At 39.3% G+C, this 20345-nt stretch overlaps 1 protein-coding gene across 5 annotated transcripts in view; it reads left to right on the top strand.

Annotated features, from left to right (window-relative positions):
* spsb3a (splA/ryanodine receptor domain and SOCS box containing 3a) overlaps positions 1-17327 on the top strand; it is a 31927-nt gene extending 14600 nt beyond the window's left edge. For 3 of the 5 annotated variants that reach the window (XM_041277780.1, XM_041277779.1, XM_041277781.1), the window contains 5 exons: positions 1524-1696; positions 6078-6265; positions 6719-6821; positions 7213-7338; positions 14589-17327. In XM_041277780.1, coding sequence (XP_041133714.1) covers positions 1524-1696; positions 6078-6265; positions 6719-6821; positions 7213-7338; positions 14589-14932 — 934 coding nt within the window. In that variant the 3' untranslated portion in view covers positions 14933-17327. Of the gene's footprint in view, positions 1-1518; positions 1697-6077; positions 6266-6718; positions 6822-7212; positions 7339-14588 lie in introns of all 5 variants that reach the window. The other 2 variants (XM_041277778.1, XM_041277777.1) reach the window with 1 other exon arrangement.
* Positions 17328-20345: the final 3018 nt, after the last annotated feature.

The following is a 20345-nucleotide window of genomic DNA, read 5'->3' as shown; positions in this document are numbered from 1 at the left end:
TGGAACAATGTTCTCTGGGCAGACGAGTCAAAGGTAGAACTTTTTGGCCTCAATGAGAAACGTTGTGTTTGGCGAAAACCAAAAACTGCTTTCGAACAGAAGAACCTCATCCCAACCGTCAAGCATGGTGGTGGTAGTGTGATGGTTTGGGGCTGCTTTGTTGCCTCAGGACATGGACGGCTTGCAATCATTGATTGATTGACACAACCATGAATTCTGCATTGTGTTAGAAGATTCTAGAGGAGAATGTCAGGCCATCCGTCCATGAGCTGAAGCTGAACCGAAAGTGGACAATGATCCTAAACATACAAGCAGATCTACAAAAGAATAGCTGCAGAAGAAGAAATTCCACGTTTTATAATGGCCTAGTCAAAGTCCAGACCTAAACCCCATCGAAATGTTGTGGCAGGACCTGAAGCAAGCTGTCCATGCAAGGAAGCCCTCAAATGTCACAGAGTTGAAGCAGTTCGGTAAGGAGGAATGGGCCAAAACTCATCAAAACCGATGTGAGAGACTGACCAACAGTTACAGGAAACACTTCGTTAAAGTCATTGATGCTCAAGGGGATGCCACCAGTTACTGAATCTAAAGATTCACATACTTTTTCACACATGGATATTAAATGTTGAATCATTTGTGGATACATAAATGTTGAAAAAGTATCATGTTTTTGTGTCATTTGTTTAATCAGATTATCTTTATCTATTGTTAGGACTTGGATTAAGATCTAATAACATTTTAGGTTTGAAATATGTGAAAATCCTAAGAGGTTCACAGACTTTCTCAGCACTAAGTAGATTTTTATTTTCTGTATTTTTTTTTTCCTTTTATATTATAATAATGGTCAAGGATGAGAGAAGTGTTGTGTTTTTAGTGTGGGAGTTAAGTGTACTGTACCTGCAGTTAATGTCCATTTGCTTCAAATCGTCAGAAATTTGGGCATAAACTTTAATTTCTGACGCACGACTCCAGATCTTCCTGAACTCTTCTGTCTGCCTACAGAAACTAGAGCCTGTACTTCGTTCAGCGTTCCAAGGCTGTACTTTTCTCTCCTCACACTCGCTCCTTGCTGTTTTCTTTGTTGTTTGTTTTTCTGGAGTGTACTGACTGGTGCAGTGTAATGATGCAATGTCTTGTGAGGCCAGAGTTTCTCGGTTTGGTTATCACTCGGCTGGACAAATAGCCAGTGGAGAACCACATGTGCCTATACCATCCCATGCCCTAACGGGTCAGATGTGCCAGTGGAGAATGGGTATGAGACTAGGGATAAGAGCGCTTCAATTAAGTACTTGAATTATTTTTTCAGTGGCATTTAGAGTGATTTTTAAAATGTGTTGACAATTGTTCACCAAGGTCTTGAGAGTTTAAACATTTTAAAGCCCATTCAGCTGCCTGTTCTTGTTAGATTTTTGATTGATTACAATTTTTTAAACATGTTTATCCAATTCAATCCAACACCACTGATCGGGAAGACCCTGTGTATCTCTAGGTGTGTTTCTTATTGTAACTTTGTCTCAGTCCAGTGACTCGGATTCAGAGCCGGAGTTGCCTGCCCTCACGCCCGCGGTCCCAAGCGCTGTCCCCGTCACGGGAGAGTCGTACTGCGGCTGTGACTCCCCGACCGAGCCAGCCTACACCCCCCGGCTGAGGGGCTTCCACCGCGCCAAGGATTGCCACTGCGGGGAAGAGGATCAGGGTGAGGAGACCGCTGTTTGTACACTGTATGCAGAACACTGTGTAACGTTTCCAACAGTTATCCATGACTCTTAAATAGGGGTAGCCCCTAACTGTCAGTAAAGTGATTGTGACGTGATTGTGAAGCGTGTGGTTTCACATGGGCGGGAGTGAAGTTGAGGTTGTAGTCCGGTAACATGTAAATGGCATTGCAGAACATTAATAAACAGTTTAAAAAAATTCTAAGCATTTTTTAAATCTGTTGCACAAACAGCAAAGCAATAGAAAATAAAGTTCACAAATAAAGCACCAGACGTAATCAAATACATGATTTATTAATAATGTTTTTTAAGCAGCAATTTAGTTCTAGCCTTACAGTTACACTCAATAGTGTTACATTTAGAAATTCTAAAAGAAACTTCCTGAGTTAATTTTTTGTCATTTTAATGTATTAAGTTTCTTAAGGGTGTGCAGACTTTCCTAGTAATTCTTTAACATGTTAGGTAACATAATTACACTTTCAAAAATATTGTCCTTGATTGGTACTCAATAATTGTGTACATTATGAAAAGGCATACTTTCTCCCTTTTAAGTTTCCCATAGTAAGAGCAAAGCAAAGTCTAATGAAGCACAGTGAAAGCATGGTAAAGCATAGCTTATTGAATGAATTTAATGGTGGAGTTTTTAAATGTAAAGCTAACATTTAGTATTAGCAAACTAAAGTGATGTTAAAGCGTGACACCAATATGGTAGATGTTTCTGCTTTACTATCTTGCACGTTTGCTATTGAACTGACAGTGACGACACAAAGCAGACGAGATTCTATTTCTATTTCATTGGCTGCTTAACAAGACTCCAGTGAAACGAAAAGCCAACATTGTCTTATTTCGGCCTTTCAATGCAACGCTGGTTACGATTTATTTTCTTATAGTTTCCAATACAAAAGAGGTTGTGAATACAGGAAAACTCTTTACAGGTCTCGAGTGGAAAGGTATGCCTGTGTGTGGTGGTGGTGTTTTTAAATATGAATCATTAAACACCAGTGCTAAAAATTACCCTGTTCCAAATTTCTCTGCCCTGCCTACTGTACCAGGATACACGGGAAAGAAATAAATGGTGTTGATGCACTCGCACATAGGGAATAGCGCTGTGAACATACTCAGACTTCCTTTTAAAGAAAAACTAAACAAGCCCATTAAAAATATCTTCATTTCGCACAAGCTGTCTTTCTCTCATTGCCCTCACCTATACAATAGAGTACCACTCAGTGGCATTAAGCCGCCAATTGGAAGCAAGTTCTCTTTACTAAGGGCTCTGTCATTTTTACTGCTGTACCGAGGTCATAGACTGACAATGAAAATATTCAAACTAGCCAATGTAACTGATTAATCACATAAACGTGAACTTTTCTTCGATCTATCTGACGAGCTACTGCAGTGCACACTGGGATATATAATTTTTGGTCCAGTTTAATCAGGTTAAATCATGCTTGGGACTACAATCCCACAATTCACTGCAGAGATTAATCATTTCTAAGGAAACTGGCAGATCAAAATTATTTTATGTCAAAAGAAAGTTAAGACAAATCATTGAAGGTAAAAATCGGATTGGTTTTAGTTAGTTTGAGATTGTTATTGATTGGTACTCAGTACCTGAAGGAAATCCTGAATCCTGCATACCCCTGAAACCAGAAACATGGAGGATATAGACTGAGACAGTAAGGCTGAGACGATGGATCAATTTATTGATGCATCGTATAATTTGACAACTATCGATAGTCAAGTCTGTGCATTGCTTTTGTGTAAAGGGTTTAAGCAAAGGAAAGGTTTTTATTTTTTATTGCATTTGGAATCTGCAATTTATTTTTTTAATTAAGCGCAGAGCTCAGATCTCCACAAATCCGACTCGCTGAATCTGCATGCGATTTGAGATCCCCGCCCCCTGTGAGTGTTTAGATGGGATTGCATCTGTGCAGGAGTCTTCAAAGTAACAGAGCATGTTAAGAGCATTGTGCTGGAACTATAAATACTGTATTGACCGAGCTACAAATACAGTGCCTTCCGATGTTTGCAATTCTTTTTCTAAAGTAAGACTGCAAGAAAGAAAAGTAAAAAAAAAAAAAGCAATGTTTGGGATTCTCCGGTAACACAACTAATTCACAGGACCATTTAATGAAAAGCAAAGCTTGTGCTTGCTTTTAAAAATCTGCATTTTTAAAAAGCATACCATCTCAAAATCTGGGTTTTCAACCATAACATCTGCGATTTTTTTTCACATTGCATCAAAATAGTTCTATTATTTTTCCAGTGTAACTATTTCAGATTAACGACACTCTTTGACCCGGGTCGGTAGCGCCGACGCTTTCACCTGGGTTGGCAGCGACCCACACTCCTGAGTAAATGTTGAGAAATGTGTTGCCCAGCTGATTTTTATGGCCCATGATGTATGATAAAAAAAATTGGAGAGTCAGATATAACCAATGCTCGAGTCACTCCCCCCCCCCCCCCCCCCCCCCCCCCCCAAAAAAAAAAGTGCTGTAACGCACAATACGATTTCAACAACAGTTAAAAATGAACTAAAGCCCAATTCGCACAGAAAGTAAAAATCACCACAAACAGTTGGTTTTGGAATTTTCACTGACATCTGAAAGTTAGTAGCATTCAAAATCTGTAAATTTTTTTTCTACAATTATACAACAAATTTTCACGACCATCTGAAATTTAGTCCTGTGCGAACCATCCATTTCTTTTTATCCCAGATCATTTTCTCAGAGGTGCCCCAGTTTTTTTTTTACAGGTCATCGGGACCTTCAGTAAAATTTAAAACTTGGGTGTCCCGTGTCTTTTTACTCCTGTGTCAAACAACCATATCAGTGTTATGTTAGAATTGATAGATCATGTACAGATTTTCGACAGTTCACTAAAACACAACGATTGGGCTTAACCAAAGTGAGGATTGGGGGAAAAAACAAAACATAATGACAACTATTAAAAATTGATGCTTTGAATAATACATTTGAAGCTAATAAATGCATATCAGTATGATTGATTGAATGATCTGAATGACGTGCATGCATGTTCACTGCTTGATTGGCAGGTGATGGAGACAAAAGGCTGGGATTGACATGCCCCGCAGGCACGCAGGTTTATTTACAGATATGCAGAGAAACCCCACGTGACGCTACCTGCAATGGTACCTAACGGGACATGCAGCCCTGCATACAAAAAACAAAACAAACAATGTACAAAAACTATCAAAAAATATATATATATGAATGACTGGTGTTTCAAACATATTAACTAAAAGTTATTCTTGAATTTTTATAACAAACATGCACATACAGCGCTGAAGTCTACATATTGTACCAGTTACATGTCCCTGCTGTTTTTATTTGTTTATTGTAATAAATACAGTATTGTACACTTATATGGCTATTTAACTTACCTTTAAAGTTTTTTTTTAGGCTTCTTGTTAACGACCGAAAAGTAGGACAGTATCGCAGTAAGCTTTTTATCAGACATTACAGACAAGATCCAAATCAAGAGGAAAATGAGCCTGAGAGAGGTTGATGTTACATTACGTGACGGTTGGCATGAGTCTGTGACCACGCTCGGGCAACAGCGATATTCTTTGGTACAATTTCACGTGTGTGTAGTCAAATTAGAACATAGCTTGCTGGAAAATATTGTCAAAAAGGTTCTAAAAAGCTACCAAAAAAAGTGTCAGAACTCTGTTCTGGTATGTTCTGGCAGGACTCGAGCACTGAATATAACGCTTGGATACAGAGAACGCAGATCACAGCGAAGGTAACGCAGTAGGTGTTTCTGTAAACCCTGCAGGGGTTCTGTAACACTACAGGAAATCAGAAGTTTTTTTTACCAATTGGAATAAGTCTATGTAAAATAGGTTAAAAGCAACAAAAGGCCGCATTGCCTCAATGACAAATAACACTATGTAACACAATTTTTGTTCCTGGGTAGTAAGTGTTATTTCCTAATTGCTTATGCCTCAAAAGTATAGAAAATGGCTATGTTTTTTCGTGGAAGTCATTTTAAAGAAGTCGTGCAGCTTTATTGTGTTCAAACATTTACAAGAAGCAATCTAAACAAATTGTAACATAACACTGACGTGGTCGATTCGCATGGGATTAAAAAGACATAGGACACTTGAGTTTGAAATTTTACACAAGTTCCCTATGTCCTCTAAAAAAAAGTCAGAGGACCTCTGAGAATGATCTGTGATAAAGAAATGGACTGTTCTACGGACTAAATTTCACACATCAGTAAAAATTCCAAAACCACCTATTTATGTGTTTTATTTTTGGTACTGTGTCGAATCAGGCTATTGACTGGGTTTGTATACTGACTCGCTAGATGTGAAGGTGTTGCTCTGTTTTTGTCTAGACTTTGACTGGGTGTGGGACGAGGGCAGCAAGTCGACCGCCACCCGGCTGAGCTGTGACAACCGCAAAGTGAATTTCCACACTGAGTACAGCTGCGGGACTGCCGCCATCCGGGGCAGCAAGGAGCTGGAGGAGGGGCAGCACTTCTGGGAGATCAAAATGACCTCCCCGGTGTATGGCACAGACATGGTGGGTACTGCTGCAGTGGCAGGAAAAGGGTTTGTTCATTTGGGAAATATTGGGTTAAAATTCACTGCTCCAGTCCTGTTGTAGAGCCTGTCAATCAACACAGTCTCGGCTGTTCCAATGATTGTTCTCTCTCCCTGAATTTCTGAAAAAACGGAAGGTCAAGGGTCAAATAAAAGGTAGGAATTTTGCCTACAAGACCTGTGAGTTCACTTTTAAGGTAGCTAGGGTAAAATTGCAGAATATATTGCCACATTCTTGTTTGTTCCATGTGTATAGAGTCCTATGTAGGCCCGTTTGTGCTGTTTTCCTTAGTTTAAGGTAATTTGGATCAATTTTGTAATGTGAGCATCTTTAAGCAACTTCAGCATGTTGTGTAACATTATAGGATGGAGTGAATATTAAAAGATAATATTGTTACCAGGCTTAAGTTACTGTCCCTGTTTTTTCCCTTAGATGGTGGGAATCGGAACCTCCGATGTGAATCTGGACAAGTTTCGCCACACATTCTGCAGTCTTCTGGGGAAAGATGAAGACAGCTGGGGCCTCTCATACACAGGTAAGGGACAGCTGGGGGGGAAGCATATCAGTGTTGCACAGACAGAACCGGAATCAGTGTTGGGAGTCTTTTAAAAAGCATAATTTTTCTACATTAATTTCGAGCAGCAGTAGAGAATCCTACAAAACATGCATAATGAGATATTAAATGGGTAAGAAAAAAAAGATTTGGAAAATGTAAATTGACAGAAAAATTGTGATTTTCAAAGTGAGAAAAACGTAACAAAGTATTGCCCAATAGATAATTCTGCTGGCAGATATGCACCCAATATAAGGAGTTGGACTTTATTATATTGTTGAAAAACATGCAGCTTTATGTTGTTGGAAAATGTGCAGCTTTTAAGTAGTACTTCAGTTAAAAAGTCAAATTCATACTGTACTCTGTGTTCCAGGTTTACTGCATCACAAAGGTGATAAAACCAACTTCTCGTCGCGGTTTGGCCAGGGTTCCATAATTGGGGTTCATCTTGATACCTGGCACGGCACCCTGACCTTCTTCAAGAACCGAAAATGTATAGGTAAGGAGTTCCTGGGGTCACTGCAGATAATCACAGAGACGAGTCGTCCCTGGTGTCACAGTGCAGATAATCATTGAGACGAGTCGTCCCCTGAGTCACTGCAGATAATCATTGAGATGAGTCGTCCCAGGAGTCACTGTGCAGATAATCATTGAGACGAGTCGTCCCCGAGGTCACTGCAGATAATCACAGAGACGACTTGTCCCCGGTGTCACAGTGCAGATAATCATTGAGACGAGTCGTCCCAGGAGTCACTGCAGATAATCACAGAGATGACTCATCCCCGGGGTCACTGTAGATAATCACAGAGACGACTCATCCCCGGGGTCACTGCAGATAATCATTGAGATGCGTCGTCCCCGGGGTCACTGTGTGCAGATAATCACAGAGACGAGTCGTCCCCGGAGTCTCTGTGCAGATAATCATTGAGACGAGTCATCCCCGGGGTCACTGCAGATAATCACGAGACGACTCATCCCCAGGGTCACTTTGCAGATAATCATTGAGACGATTCGCTGTGAACAGGGAGTTCCAGAGAGAAGAGGAGGCCTTGCCTTTGTCAGTGTTAGCTATGGGGGTTGAGAGACTGTAGAAGACTGTTGGTGTTTCAGATAATGTCATGAACAAGAAATTACTGTAGCAAACTGAGCTGTAGCATTCAAACTTGTGGTACTTTATTGACAGTGTGCATCTTTGTGAAGGGACCAACAACAGTAACACTTTTCAGAAATTGCTTGAACTCTACAGTGTTCTCCATTTGGTAACTAATATGGAAGAGTTCAAGCAACAACAGCAAATGAACAATGTACTGAACAAGATCAGGGTCTGGTGTGTCCAAGCAGTTTAAAAGTACATGTTTAGTTGTAGTAAAGTAAACTGTACTGAACAGCGGAGAGACAGAGAAGATGCTTTGATGGGACGTCTTGTCTCTGTTTTTTTTTTTTTTATAAACTGGTCATATGGGGCCAATTGCAACTAACTAAGCAGGTCAAGATAGTCCCCCAGCTGGGTATTAAAAGTGTTCTCAATTGCAACAAACCCAAAGTGACTGTTGCCCCCTAAAGCAGGGGTTCTCAACCGGGGTCCATGGACCCCTAAGGAAGTTTCAAGGGGTCCTCCACAAATAAACCAGTGTGTTATTTTCCCTGCATGCTTATGGCACACTGAAACCTATTAGCTTCAGCATGTCATAAGCATGAGCAGAAATTGATGCATTCTCAGGTTACGCAGGAGCATGATTACAAAGCACAAGAAAAATCGTTGGAAACACACACAGTAAATACCAGATATGGGTACATTTTCTATTGAACCATGACCATCAAAACAACAAAACCCACAGAATGATGATACAGAACTTCCTTGGAGTTCAGCTGTAAGAGCTGAAGAACAGCGAGGAGGTGGTGGTGTGAGTAAAAAAACAAAACATAAAGCTGTTATTTACCCTGCAATATTAAGGAATTACGAAGACAGCTACTTGAATTCCAGTTTTATTTATACTGGAAGTGGAGATATACCTCAACCGCAGTGTGTAATTTGTGCACAAGTACTGTCCAATGAATGTTTGAAACCCTCCAAATTGCAGTAATATTTAATTACAACATTCATTTTTTGAGTGAAAGTCTAAAGAACTGCTTGGTACTAACGCTGTAATGAAATCCACAACTACCACAGCTAAAAAGCTTGTAGTGTCATCGTACATAGTGGCACAGAAAATTGCTAAAGCAATAAAATCTCTAATTTATGTTGAATAAAGACTTGTGGTATTGTACTAACTGGAACAAATATGAATAATCTCAAAATGTATTGCCAACTTTTATGAAACTGAACTATTCATAACCAAAAGTTACATAAAATAGATTCAAACTTATATAAGTTTGAAATCTTCTGGGGTGTGGGGGGAACAGGTGTCAAAACATTTGCATCAAAACCAGTTTCATACTTACTGAACTTGATGTAGGTCTATTTTGTAAAATAGTAAGAATTAAAATCTAAGTACAACTTACCAGTGTCTCTACTTTCAGCCTCTTTTTTAAATTTGCTGCTGTACCTGCTGGGCACATCTCAGGTAAGGTAGCATTAAATTAAAGTCTTATAGGCTATACCTGAAATATGTAATTAGCATTTCTGATTCGATTTACACTTTTTATAGTCTACAATACACTTTTGGTCGTATCAACGAATGCATTTGTTTTGTGTGTCAATTAAATAATGAGGACTAGTACAAGTTTTGTTTATCCTCTAACGCAACTTCATTAAGTTTGGTGGTGTTTTAGGAAAATTAGATTACACATGTGAATTTGGTTTAAGAAGATGAAAAAATATTATTTCGCAATTCAGCCTTAATATTTATTTTTGTGTGTAAATACATTTTCATACATTTTCTTAAGTTCAAAAAAATGTAATTGAACAATAAGTATAATGTTAGGTTTCTTAAAAAAATAAAAATAAAAAATTGATCTTGTAACAAAAAATAATATAAATATATTATCCGGAACCAATCCCTCAGATTTTGTAGCACACTACAATATAGAGCTTAATCATGAGCACTGTAATAAAGCTAGGGATCAGCTAGTCTCCAACTTTGTTCCCCATCTTTTTTCGTTGCAATTGCTACCAAGTTAATATGCAGCTGGAGATGATTCTGAGATAGTACCATATTAGTTAGTCCGCAATTTAGTATGCTCCATCTGCCTATATACACTTTCATCTCATGTAGTGCTTTTTCAATTGGGATGAAACTTGGTTAGCAAATTCTTTAGCACAAGAATTTTAATGAGAGCGTCAGAATCTGGGATGTATCGGGCATCCGTTTCCCATACCTGTTTTTTTTTATCTGCACATCCTGTGGCAATTACGTCAATCTGTTTTTCAGGTTACTGTTGGCTGTTTGTGTATTCCACTCAACTTTTTCTGTGAGACAAAGTTTTTATTATACCTGTCTACCTGATCGGATTTGACATCTCCCTGGTGTGGGCCGTGTTCTCCAGGTGTACCCTGGGTCCCTTGATTACTGTAGGAGGCAGAACAAATTTGTTTATTTAAGCATTGTTGCAGATCAACTTCACAAAACAATGCTGCACTCAAGCCCTGGTGGGATTGGTGATGGCTCCTGTCCACACAAGCCCTCTCCAGCATGCTCGTCTTGAGGAGCATAACGGGCATCTTCCATGGCCATCTCCGGATCTCAGTCCAGTTGAGCGTATTTGGGAGGAATTTGAACAATTGTCTTCACGATCCTCTCCCTATAAATAGAGTGAAGTATTGATGTCTTCATTGATCTAGATACACCTTCCAGCACCCTGTGTAGTCACGCTGTGTCAAGGCTGTGATCAGGGCAAATGGTGCTCGATACCGGGTCCTTCAAGTGGTCAGGCATATATCGGACAAGTTCTGTGCCTCTAATTTTGAGAAGTAATACAAATAAACCTAATGCAGTCAATGACAACAATTTTGACAAATTATTTTTCAATATCTTTTAAAATGTTGAACTTACTGTATTCCTTCAAATTTAAGATGCACTTTTTGAACCATTTCTTGCTTCTCAAAAATAGCCTGCAACTTAAATTCCAGTACAGTGTAGTTAGAGCCCCATGTTTTTCGAAACTACGAAATAGCACAAAATAAAACTAAATGTAACATAAAACAAAATGCTAAAAGTATAGAACGAAGTCATTATAAAGCAAACCTAGAATAGCATTTTTAATTGGGAGGTTTATACAAAAAATACTTTAAGTAAATAAGTTGTCAAGGCTCAGCCGTTACCATAGACACGGTCTGAAGGGAAATGGAAGCTCTGACCAGCGCTTGCGCAGATTTGAAGTGAGTCGTTTGGGAATTTAGATTGTGATGGAAGAGTAGAGACGTTTGTTTCTAAAGCACATAACAATTAAACAGTGCTGCAAAGAATTTGAGCACAAGGGGGATATATGCAGCTGAAGGTGACAAAGTAATGATGTGCAGATTTTGCAACTTTCAGCTGGGAGTTGAAAGATACTGTTAAGCATCATTAGCTGTTTATTCCTTTTCCTTTTGGGGAAAATATGGTTTGTTTGCTTGTATTTTGTAGTAATATGCTAATTGTTTTACTTCAAGTGGTACAAACTTTGCACTGGAGCAAAAGCTGGTTTGGTTTTGAACGAATTTTGAGAATTAGTCTGCTTTGCTTAGTGTTTTAAATACTGAGAAAGTGTGTGTTGTATACTGGAGCCCTGCTTCAGTGCAATGGGATTGAAATACAATTCCTGTTTTTTTTTAAATGGGTAGATTTCTGTATGTGCAATTATAATAACACCCCCACAATAGTAGAACCGTGTATTATAATTATTTGTTTATTTAGCAGGCGCCTTTGTCCAAGGCAACTTACTGAGACTAGGGTGTGTGAAATATGCATCAGCTGCAGAGTCTCTTATAACAACGTCTCCCCGCATTTGGGCAGTATTTACTGTAAATAGGCAGTTGATTAAAAAGAGTAGAGGACTGTATGTAATGTAAAATAATTTCACAGGGCTCTTAAATAAATTAGAAAATGATTGAGTGCGAACAGCCAATCAGCTTCCAGATCTAGCGGGCTTCTATTTTGCATAGATGCCCGCCAGAACGTTGAAGTGCTTAACTGTGAAGTATATTTTAAAATCAACCCGCTCACAAATACTGGCTTTCTCCCCTTAACATTGTAATCTACAACTAATCTGATTACATAAAAAGCTACTCAAACATACTTTCTGATGCTGGTCTAGAGACAAGGGAAATCATGTCTATGACAGGACACCGTAATGAAGGCTCAATTCACAGCTTCTGGACAGCAAGTCAACCGGGAAGACACGATTGGTCCACAATTCTGTCATCTGCTGGATCCAAACAAAACCCTCTCTTAAAAATAGCCAGTCAAACTGCCAACCCTGTTTTCAGTTCTTTCTGCACCAGCCAATCCACTCCCTGCCTGCCCTGACGCCCCGCCTCCTCCAACAAGTTTCAAGTCAGACACAGTACTACACGGACTATTCAACAATTGTACATGTCCAGATAAATTATAAGAAAGAGTAAGACCCCAATAGATAAATGTTAATAATAACACTATGTAACACAATTTTTGTTCCTGGGTAGTAAGTGTTATTTCTTAATTGCTTATGCCTCAAAAGTATAGAAAATGGCTATGATTCCCCACAAACTTTGCTTTTGTGACCAGGACAGTGATATATTGAAATTTACCTATTTCCAATGAAAAAACGGTATTTTCGTTCACATAAAGTCAGAAAAAAACAACATACGAATCCAAATTAACATGTATTTGTACTATAGTAATACAAAAATGACTACAAAAGATTTAGAAGTGAGTATTTTTTCGAGATTTACGATTATACTGTAAATCACTTTCACGAATCAGCCCCCAAATGTAGTCTCCCATCATGTTCTCATTATACTGTCCTTGGTAGCGGCGTTCAAAGTCCAGTATATCCTGGTGGAAGCGCTCGCCTTGTTTCTCCAAGTACGCTCCCATGTTCTCCTTGAATTTATTAAGATGAGCATCAAGGATATGGACTTTAAAGGACATCCTACAGCCCATTGTGCCGTAGTTCTTCACCAGAGTCTTAACCAGCTCCACATAGTTTTCGGCCTTGTGATTGCCCAGGAAGCCCCGAACCACTGCGACAAAGCTGTTCTAAGCCGCTTTTTCCTTACTAGTGAGCTTCTTGGGGAATTCGTTGCACTCCAGGATCTTCTTTATCTGTGGTCCGACGAAGACACCGGCTTTGACCTTTGCCTCAGACAGCTTAGGGAAGAAGTCTTGAAGGTACTTGAAGGCCGCCGACTCCTTCTCTAGAGCTCTGACAAATTGTTTCATAAGGCCCAATTTGATGTGCAGTGGTGGCATCAGCACCTTCAGGGGGGCCACCAGTGGCTCCCGCTTGACGTTGTTCCTCCCCACAGAGAACTCTGTCCGCTGTGGCCAGTCCCGCCTGTGGTAGTGCACCTTGGTGTCCCTGTTGTCCCAAAGGCACAGATAGCAGGGAAACTTGGTAAAACCGCCTTGCCACCATTGCAGCCTCTTGATGCCATCTCATAAAAATGCAGATATGTATCTTAGGCAGCTGGAACTAAACTGAACTGGTGGGCTTAAGGCCCCTGTATTTATGCTACTATTTATATTACTGGAAAGTTCTAGAAGTTACTCCAAGCTTACTCAGCACTGTATCTATCGGGAATGTTCTGGAAAATAGGTACATTTCAAAATATCACTGTCCTGGTCACAAAAACAAAGTTTGTGGGGAATAATAGCCATTTTCTATACTTTTGAGGCATAAGCAATTAGGAAATAACACTTGCTACCCAGGAACAAAAAAAAGAAAAAATTGTTACACGGTGTAGTAATAATAATAATAATAATAGTAATAATTTCTCCATGTGTAGTTTTTCTATTCTAATTGTTAGGGACTATTTTCCTCAGCAGAATGTTAACTAGCGAAATATCAGAAGTTCAAGGTAAATAGAGGTTTTAAAGTGTGTGTTTTTTTTTGTTTTTTTTTAGAGCGAAAATAGAGAAATAAATTGTTTTCTAATAGCGATAGACCCCTCTCGATGCAGGCTCTACTGTGTGGTAGATGACCTTGACTTAAGTTAACTCCTACGGCTCGGGATGCATAACTCCAGTCACGGTCATCTACCACATGGTAGAGCCCGCATTGACAGGCTCTTTCGCTTAATTGATGCATGTGTTAAAATCGGCAACAAAAGATGTGACTACCCGAGTACACAAGCAGTAACATGACTGACTGCTGTGAAAAGACGAACAAAATGTTACTGCCCGATCTCGAATCATCCAAGACGCACAGGCAGCCATTTACGCAGAAGCTTCATTAGCTTCATGAATGATTCAAATAGAAGCATTTACAATTTCAGCATTTCTAACAAACCGTACCAGCTTGGACAGGTCGGAAATGCTGATCAGACACCCGTTTTTTTTCAACATGCCAAACAATACCAAGGTTCACAAATGGGGAGAAAACAGCACATAACAGTAATGCTCTGTGTGATAGCAGACCACCACAAACTGCCTCCATATGTGTAATTTGAGGTATCTTTTATAAAGGTATTTTTTCCTCAAATTGAGGGTGTGAAATTTTGGCTGTGTCTTAAATTCGAAGGAATACGGTAATTTATTAAGTTTTATTTTAGTATTTGTAATTTCAGCTCTATTGAGTATTAACTAGTTCCGGAATCCTCTGATCTTCAGGTCTCTTGTCTTTCCACAGGTGTTGCCGCCACAAAGCTGCAGAACAAGAAGTTCTACCCCATGGTGTGCTCCACCGCGGCCAAGAGCAGCATGAAGGTGATCCGCTCCTGCTTCTCCCCCACCTCCCTGCAGTACCTGTGCTGCGCGCGGCTCCGACAGCTGCTCCCGGAGAGCGTGGACACCCTGAGTGTCCTGCCCCTGCCCCCAGGGCTCAAGCACCTACTGCAGAACAAGCTGGGCTGGGTGCTGACCATCAGCAGTGCAGACAGGCCCTCCACCTCTTCTTCCTCTTCAGGCAGTGACTCTGAGGGCTGTGCTTCAGACCCAGATGCCTGCCAGATAAAGCGATGCCGCTGGACTTGAGGACCAAGAGCCTGGCGCTGTGGAACCTGGTGCAGAGCAAGCAGTCCTGTGAGGACTAACTTTGGCACTGTGGAACCTGGTGCAGAGCAAGCAGTCCTGTGAGGACTAACTTTGGCACTGTGGAACCTGGTGCAGACCAAGCAGTCCTGTGAGGACTAACTTTGGCACTGTGGAACCTGGTGCAGATTAAGTAGTCCTGTGAGGACTAACTCTAAAACAGCTTCGGACTGAACTGTGAAGAAGGATCCCTAATGGAAATAACAAAACTTTTAGAAATCTTAGTGTTTGGCCTTCATTAGTGTTATATGTTGGCCCTAAACCTTTAAAATGAAGCTAATAAAAAAATGTCCTATATCTTACCTGTTGAGCACTGCCATTCACTATATAGGTAACAAAATACTCATAATAATGTCCCATGCAGTACCATACACTACAGAAGACTCAAATGTGTTTTGAAAGAAACACATGATACAGCAAACATGTATTTTCAGTTTAAAACATCTGAGTCACCTCAGCAGTGTTTTTGCGGTCAGCAGGAAAGTCAGCCCTGAAGGGGTGGGGACAGTTGCACTCTCCAGGGGACCATGAAATTGCTATCAGAAGCATGGCTTTAACCGAGAATAGTAACCAATAGCATGTTTTAAAATGAAAATCCAGGTTTGCTAAAACGTAGGTTTCTGGCAAAACTTACTCACTTGAGACTTCTACATATTGAATGGTGTGGAACATTTATGGAATTATTTTGTTACCTATGAACACCAATATTTTAGTATGGTTGGAGTAATTCATGTTTTATTTGTTTAATCTTGATTTATTGTACAGAAAAAGATATGTTTCTGACAGTGATTAAAGCTAAAAAGGCATTCCACTGTTGGCACCCCGTTAGACAACTAATTTGTCTCTAAAGAGATGCGATGGGGTTTTCCATATAAATAAATTGTGCTGGACTAGCTTTTATTGTGGGAGGTAACAAGGGTGTTGCTGTATCGATTTTTGAATTTATGGATATTTGGCATATTTAATAGTCACCAGCTGAGGTCGCCAAAAAGTGTCTCCCCAGTTAAAAGCACAGTGTGCAGGGTGAGTCGGAGTCAGGGGAGTGCATTTTCCTGGCTCTGCAAAGTAGTCAGTCTTTACTGGGAAATCCAGAGGAAGTGTCGCATTGGCTGTGGCACTCTCATGGGCTAGGGAGGTATACCCAAACAGGACCCTACTGGCCAGGCACCTGGTGAGCTCAGGCAGACACCTGTACAGCTGACCTTTATCCTCTAGAGGCCAGCAGCTTGTGGACATCTGCTCATGAGTTCCTGGCGTAAAAGAGGTTATTGGCCTGGCATGGGAGGTTGCCCACTGACCATCAGTTCCTATTGTAGGGAATTGCTGTAGTGAGGGAAGGTAATAGGACAAATTGGAGAGAAAATAATTTAGCATGTATTTCCTGTGAAAACTGCCTCTAAGCAAGCCTGAGCAAGGTGCAATTTCTGTAATTAGGCCAGTAGTAAATGACCACTGAGGATGTGCACTGGTAATGTCTTCCACAATGAAAGTGTGAGGGATTTCCAATAGAAAAACACTGACAAGATCAATACAATACTATACAAGATCACTGATTCAGTGGGGGTGGTGGGGGGGGGGGTGACGACAACATTAGTAATACATAGTCACCTAGTTACAGAAAACTCCTTGCAGAGAATAATTATGAACACAATCATGGCATAATAAACAGATAAAAATAATATTATGCAAATTCAGAGATCACAATTCATTCCAAACACTAAAAACGACTCCGTTCTTGCTAGGCTGCTGGTTGTTCATCTATAACACTATACTGAAGAAACACAGTGGCAAACATTTCAACTACAAGTCTTCATTGTTGTACACTGTTCTTTGGTTGGGTTGGTTGATACTGTCCCACGCATGGGGACTCTGGTTCATAATATGTTCTCTACTTCAAACAATTACAAGATATTTTAGTTGGGTCAGTTTGAGACTAATTTGATTATTAGTCTTCTCCATCTGTGTGTGCATCCTTACATGTAATTGCTTTGATTTGAGTTAATTGCTTCTGCTAATGAGTCTTGTGGAAGCTTGCGCAAGGATTCAAGGATGTACTGAAAAACAGAAATATGAATTGAATGTTGTACAGCCTTTTTAGTAAACCTTTAAATAGCCACAGGTGTACTTCACAAGTAATTAAACTGTGCTGTTTTTTGTTTTTTTTTTACTTAATGAAGTGCTTTTAATCTCATAATCAGTGCTAGCTTATTTTTCCTTGAACTTGGGAGAAGTCTTTTGTTACTTGTATCTGCAGCATGATTGTATTCTTGGTAAAGTAAAATGTATACAAAGTTATAGTAGCTTCTGTTATTTTAAAAAATAAATTGTCTTAAGAGGCTGCACCTTGTTGTTGTTGGTTTTTATCTAAAGAAATGCACCTTGTATCACAATCTTCGCTGTAGCCTGCAATGTCTATGTCACAGCGTTTATATTTATAAACACTGCTGGCACATCATGGGTCTTAAATTAATACATTCCTCAACATTTACTTGAGACCATTTGCCAGGAGAATGAGAATGTCTCTTCTAAGGATCACACTGTATGTTCCGGTCTTGGAACAATGCTGTTCTTTCTGTTCCCACAATAGGCCACTCATTTCAGTCTCCAGCATTGTTGCAGGTTCCACTACAATCCTTAGAAGAAAAAAAATTCTCCTGGTGAATGTCCTTGACTAAAAGTTGAAAAATACTGTTGATTTACTTGTGTGACTAAAAATATAAAAAGTCAAAATTGTTGATAAAGATCATAATGTAATATGGAAAACAAAGGGTTACTGAGACGCAGAGTAGCTGTGGGTTTAAGCACTGGGGCATGCATTTATTAAACAAAATAAAATAACACTGCTCACAGAGCAAAATAAAAAGGTTAGACAAAAACAAGTCTCGAACACAAAACAAAACAATACTCTTGTCCGCCTGGGTATTCGTCTTGAAAGACCAAAAACAAATGTATATTGCACCCAGCAAGACTCTCCTCGCTCCTTTCTCAACACACACTAATGGAGTGTCTAGAAATACTAGTAAAATAGAGCAACATTTAGAAATGATAAAAGAAACTAAATAAATGTAATACAAAATGTTTTGACTAGAAGTTTTTCTTATGTCACTGGTTGAAAGAACTCTTAAAAGTCTGTCAGAGTGTGTTGATTTTACACATTTGCCTTACTGAGGTGTAAATGGTGCTAGTTAGGCAAGGAAAAAGAGGAAACATTGAAAATTAAACATTGTTTAGCAGGGCTTCTCAAACTCGGTCCTGGGGACCCCCTGTGGTTGCTGGTTTTCAATCCAACCAAGCTCTCAATTATTTAACTAGACACTTAAACTAATAAGTTGCTTAATTAGACCATTTTACTTGTTTTCACCTCTTAAACAGCTGTAGTTCAAGTTACTTATAAAATGTTATAGCTAACTTGAAATCTGCAACTGTTCAAGAGCTGAAAACAAGTAAAAAGGTCTAATTAAGCAACTTATCAGTTCAATTAAGGGTCTAGTTAAGTAATTGAGAGCTCAGTTGGAATGAAAACCAGCAGCCACCGGGGGTCCCCAGGACCGAGTTTGAGAAGCCCTGGTAGACAGTACAATGGAGGAGAGGATTGGCATAGAGCTCTTGGAGGGAAATGTTTTCTGCTATATTGGTTTTATTTTGTTAATCCTGAACAGGTGATCTATTAGCATGCTTGTGCTTGAGTTTCATTGTATAAGCAAACATTTTGCACTTTGCAGTTACTGAAGGCAGTTTGTGAATTTTTTTTTTTTTAATTAGAATTCCTATTTTTTATAAATTGTTTGAAAAAATATAAAACAACTTACATTTTTTTTCTTCCATTTGTGTTAAACAACAATTAATATTTTGTGCCAGTTCATGATAATTTAATAGCTTGAGAGATAAGCATGATACATTTGAGTCATGGACAGATCTTTAGATATCAAATCAGGTGTTAACTCAGACATCGTTGATTTTTAATGGTATTTGTTTAAATATCTAATAAAGTTGCTATTTTGTGACGTTGAAGGACGCTTTCCTTGTGCAGGTAGTGTACACTCGACGAGACCTTCAGACTCAGAAAATCCTTTTAGTTAAATCTATATACATAAAAAAATTACATTACTGAGAAAAAAATAAGCGCATATATATATATATATATATATAATATAGATTATATAATATAATATATATATATTAATTTCACCCAGAAGTAAAAAACCTAACATTATAAATGCCATTTATTTCTTGTAAAGGACTCCCAGAACAGACTCATTGGCTCAGATTTGAGTTCCAATCTCTGCTTTTATTGTGATGGATGTGTTTTCAAAGTCAGCTTCTATGACTTCTTGAATTTGACTAGAAGTGAAGCATTGAAAAGTCTAATTCTCCTTTACCATAATGTGTGCTTTTTACATTCAATAAAATCTGAGACCTATGAAATGATGGCAATATGTAATCTGTAAGATTTACTGTAAAAATTTTGTTAGTTCAACACATACTTTAACCCTTTGCAGTCCTATGTCAGATCAGGTCTGACATTACAATTTTCCCTTTCCAATCCGTTGTCGGACCCTGTCCGACATCATCAAATAGACGTAAAGCACAGGTCTCTGCTTTTTCCAGAGAAGAAATGACTAGAGAAAACCTTTGACATGCCAAGTGAGACCGATAAGAGCCAAATGAAGCTGAAAAAAGGCTGTATCTGATAGCCCCATGCACCACAGAGATAACACAGACATAAACAAAGGAGAGAGCTGCTTCTGCATCCAGCTCTCAAAGAATATCACAGACATTTGCAGAGCTTTTGGAGATGTTACAGTAGTAAAATAATGACTTGGATTGCATTATTGAGGAGTTTGGTGATAAAACCAGTGATCAGGAGAGGATTTATCAGTATGCACGTCTATAAAGAGGTATGTGAAAAATACAGCGAACAAGGGATGGGGCTTGGCTGGAGATACAGTACTGAGTGTCCTTTTGTGATTCAGTGCCTTTTAAACCTGTTTTACTCTGAAAAAAATATTTTAAACAGCGTGTGTAAAATAAACAGCGCATGTGAAAATAAGTTGGACTTGACGCTCCTGACAAGAGCTAAATAAATGGACTGCAAAGGGTTAAAGTCCCTTGCGCATCGGGTCAGTTCAATAATTTCTCATTTTACGCAGCTAATGTCCATTAGCCAGAATGCCAGAATCAATGCATTACTATCATAGACTTGGTGTGCAAACTACAATAAGAAATGTGTATAAAACTCAGTCTCATCTGGAGGCTGTGTGGTCCGGGGGTAAAGAAAAGGGCTTGTAAGCAGGATGTCCCCGGTTCAAATTCCAGCTCAATCATTGACTCACTCTGACTCTGAGCAAGTCACTTA

The sequence above is a fragment of the Polyodon spathula genome, chromosome 18 (genome assembly GCF_017654505.1).
Source record: "Polyodon spathula isolate WHYD16114869_AA chromosome 18, ASM1765450v1, whole genome shotgun sequence".
In the NCBI taxonomy this organism is placed as follows: domain Eukaryota; kingdom Metazoa; phylum Chordata; class Actinopteri; order Acipenseriformes; family Polyodontidae; genus Polyodon; species Polyodon spathula.
The sequence above is the reverse complement of the archived record's forward strand: the minus strand, read 5'-3'. Positions and strand labels throughout refer to the sequence as shown.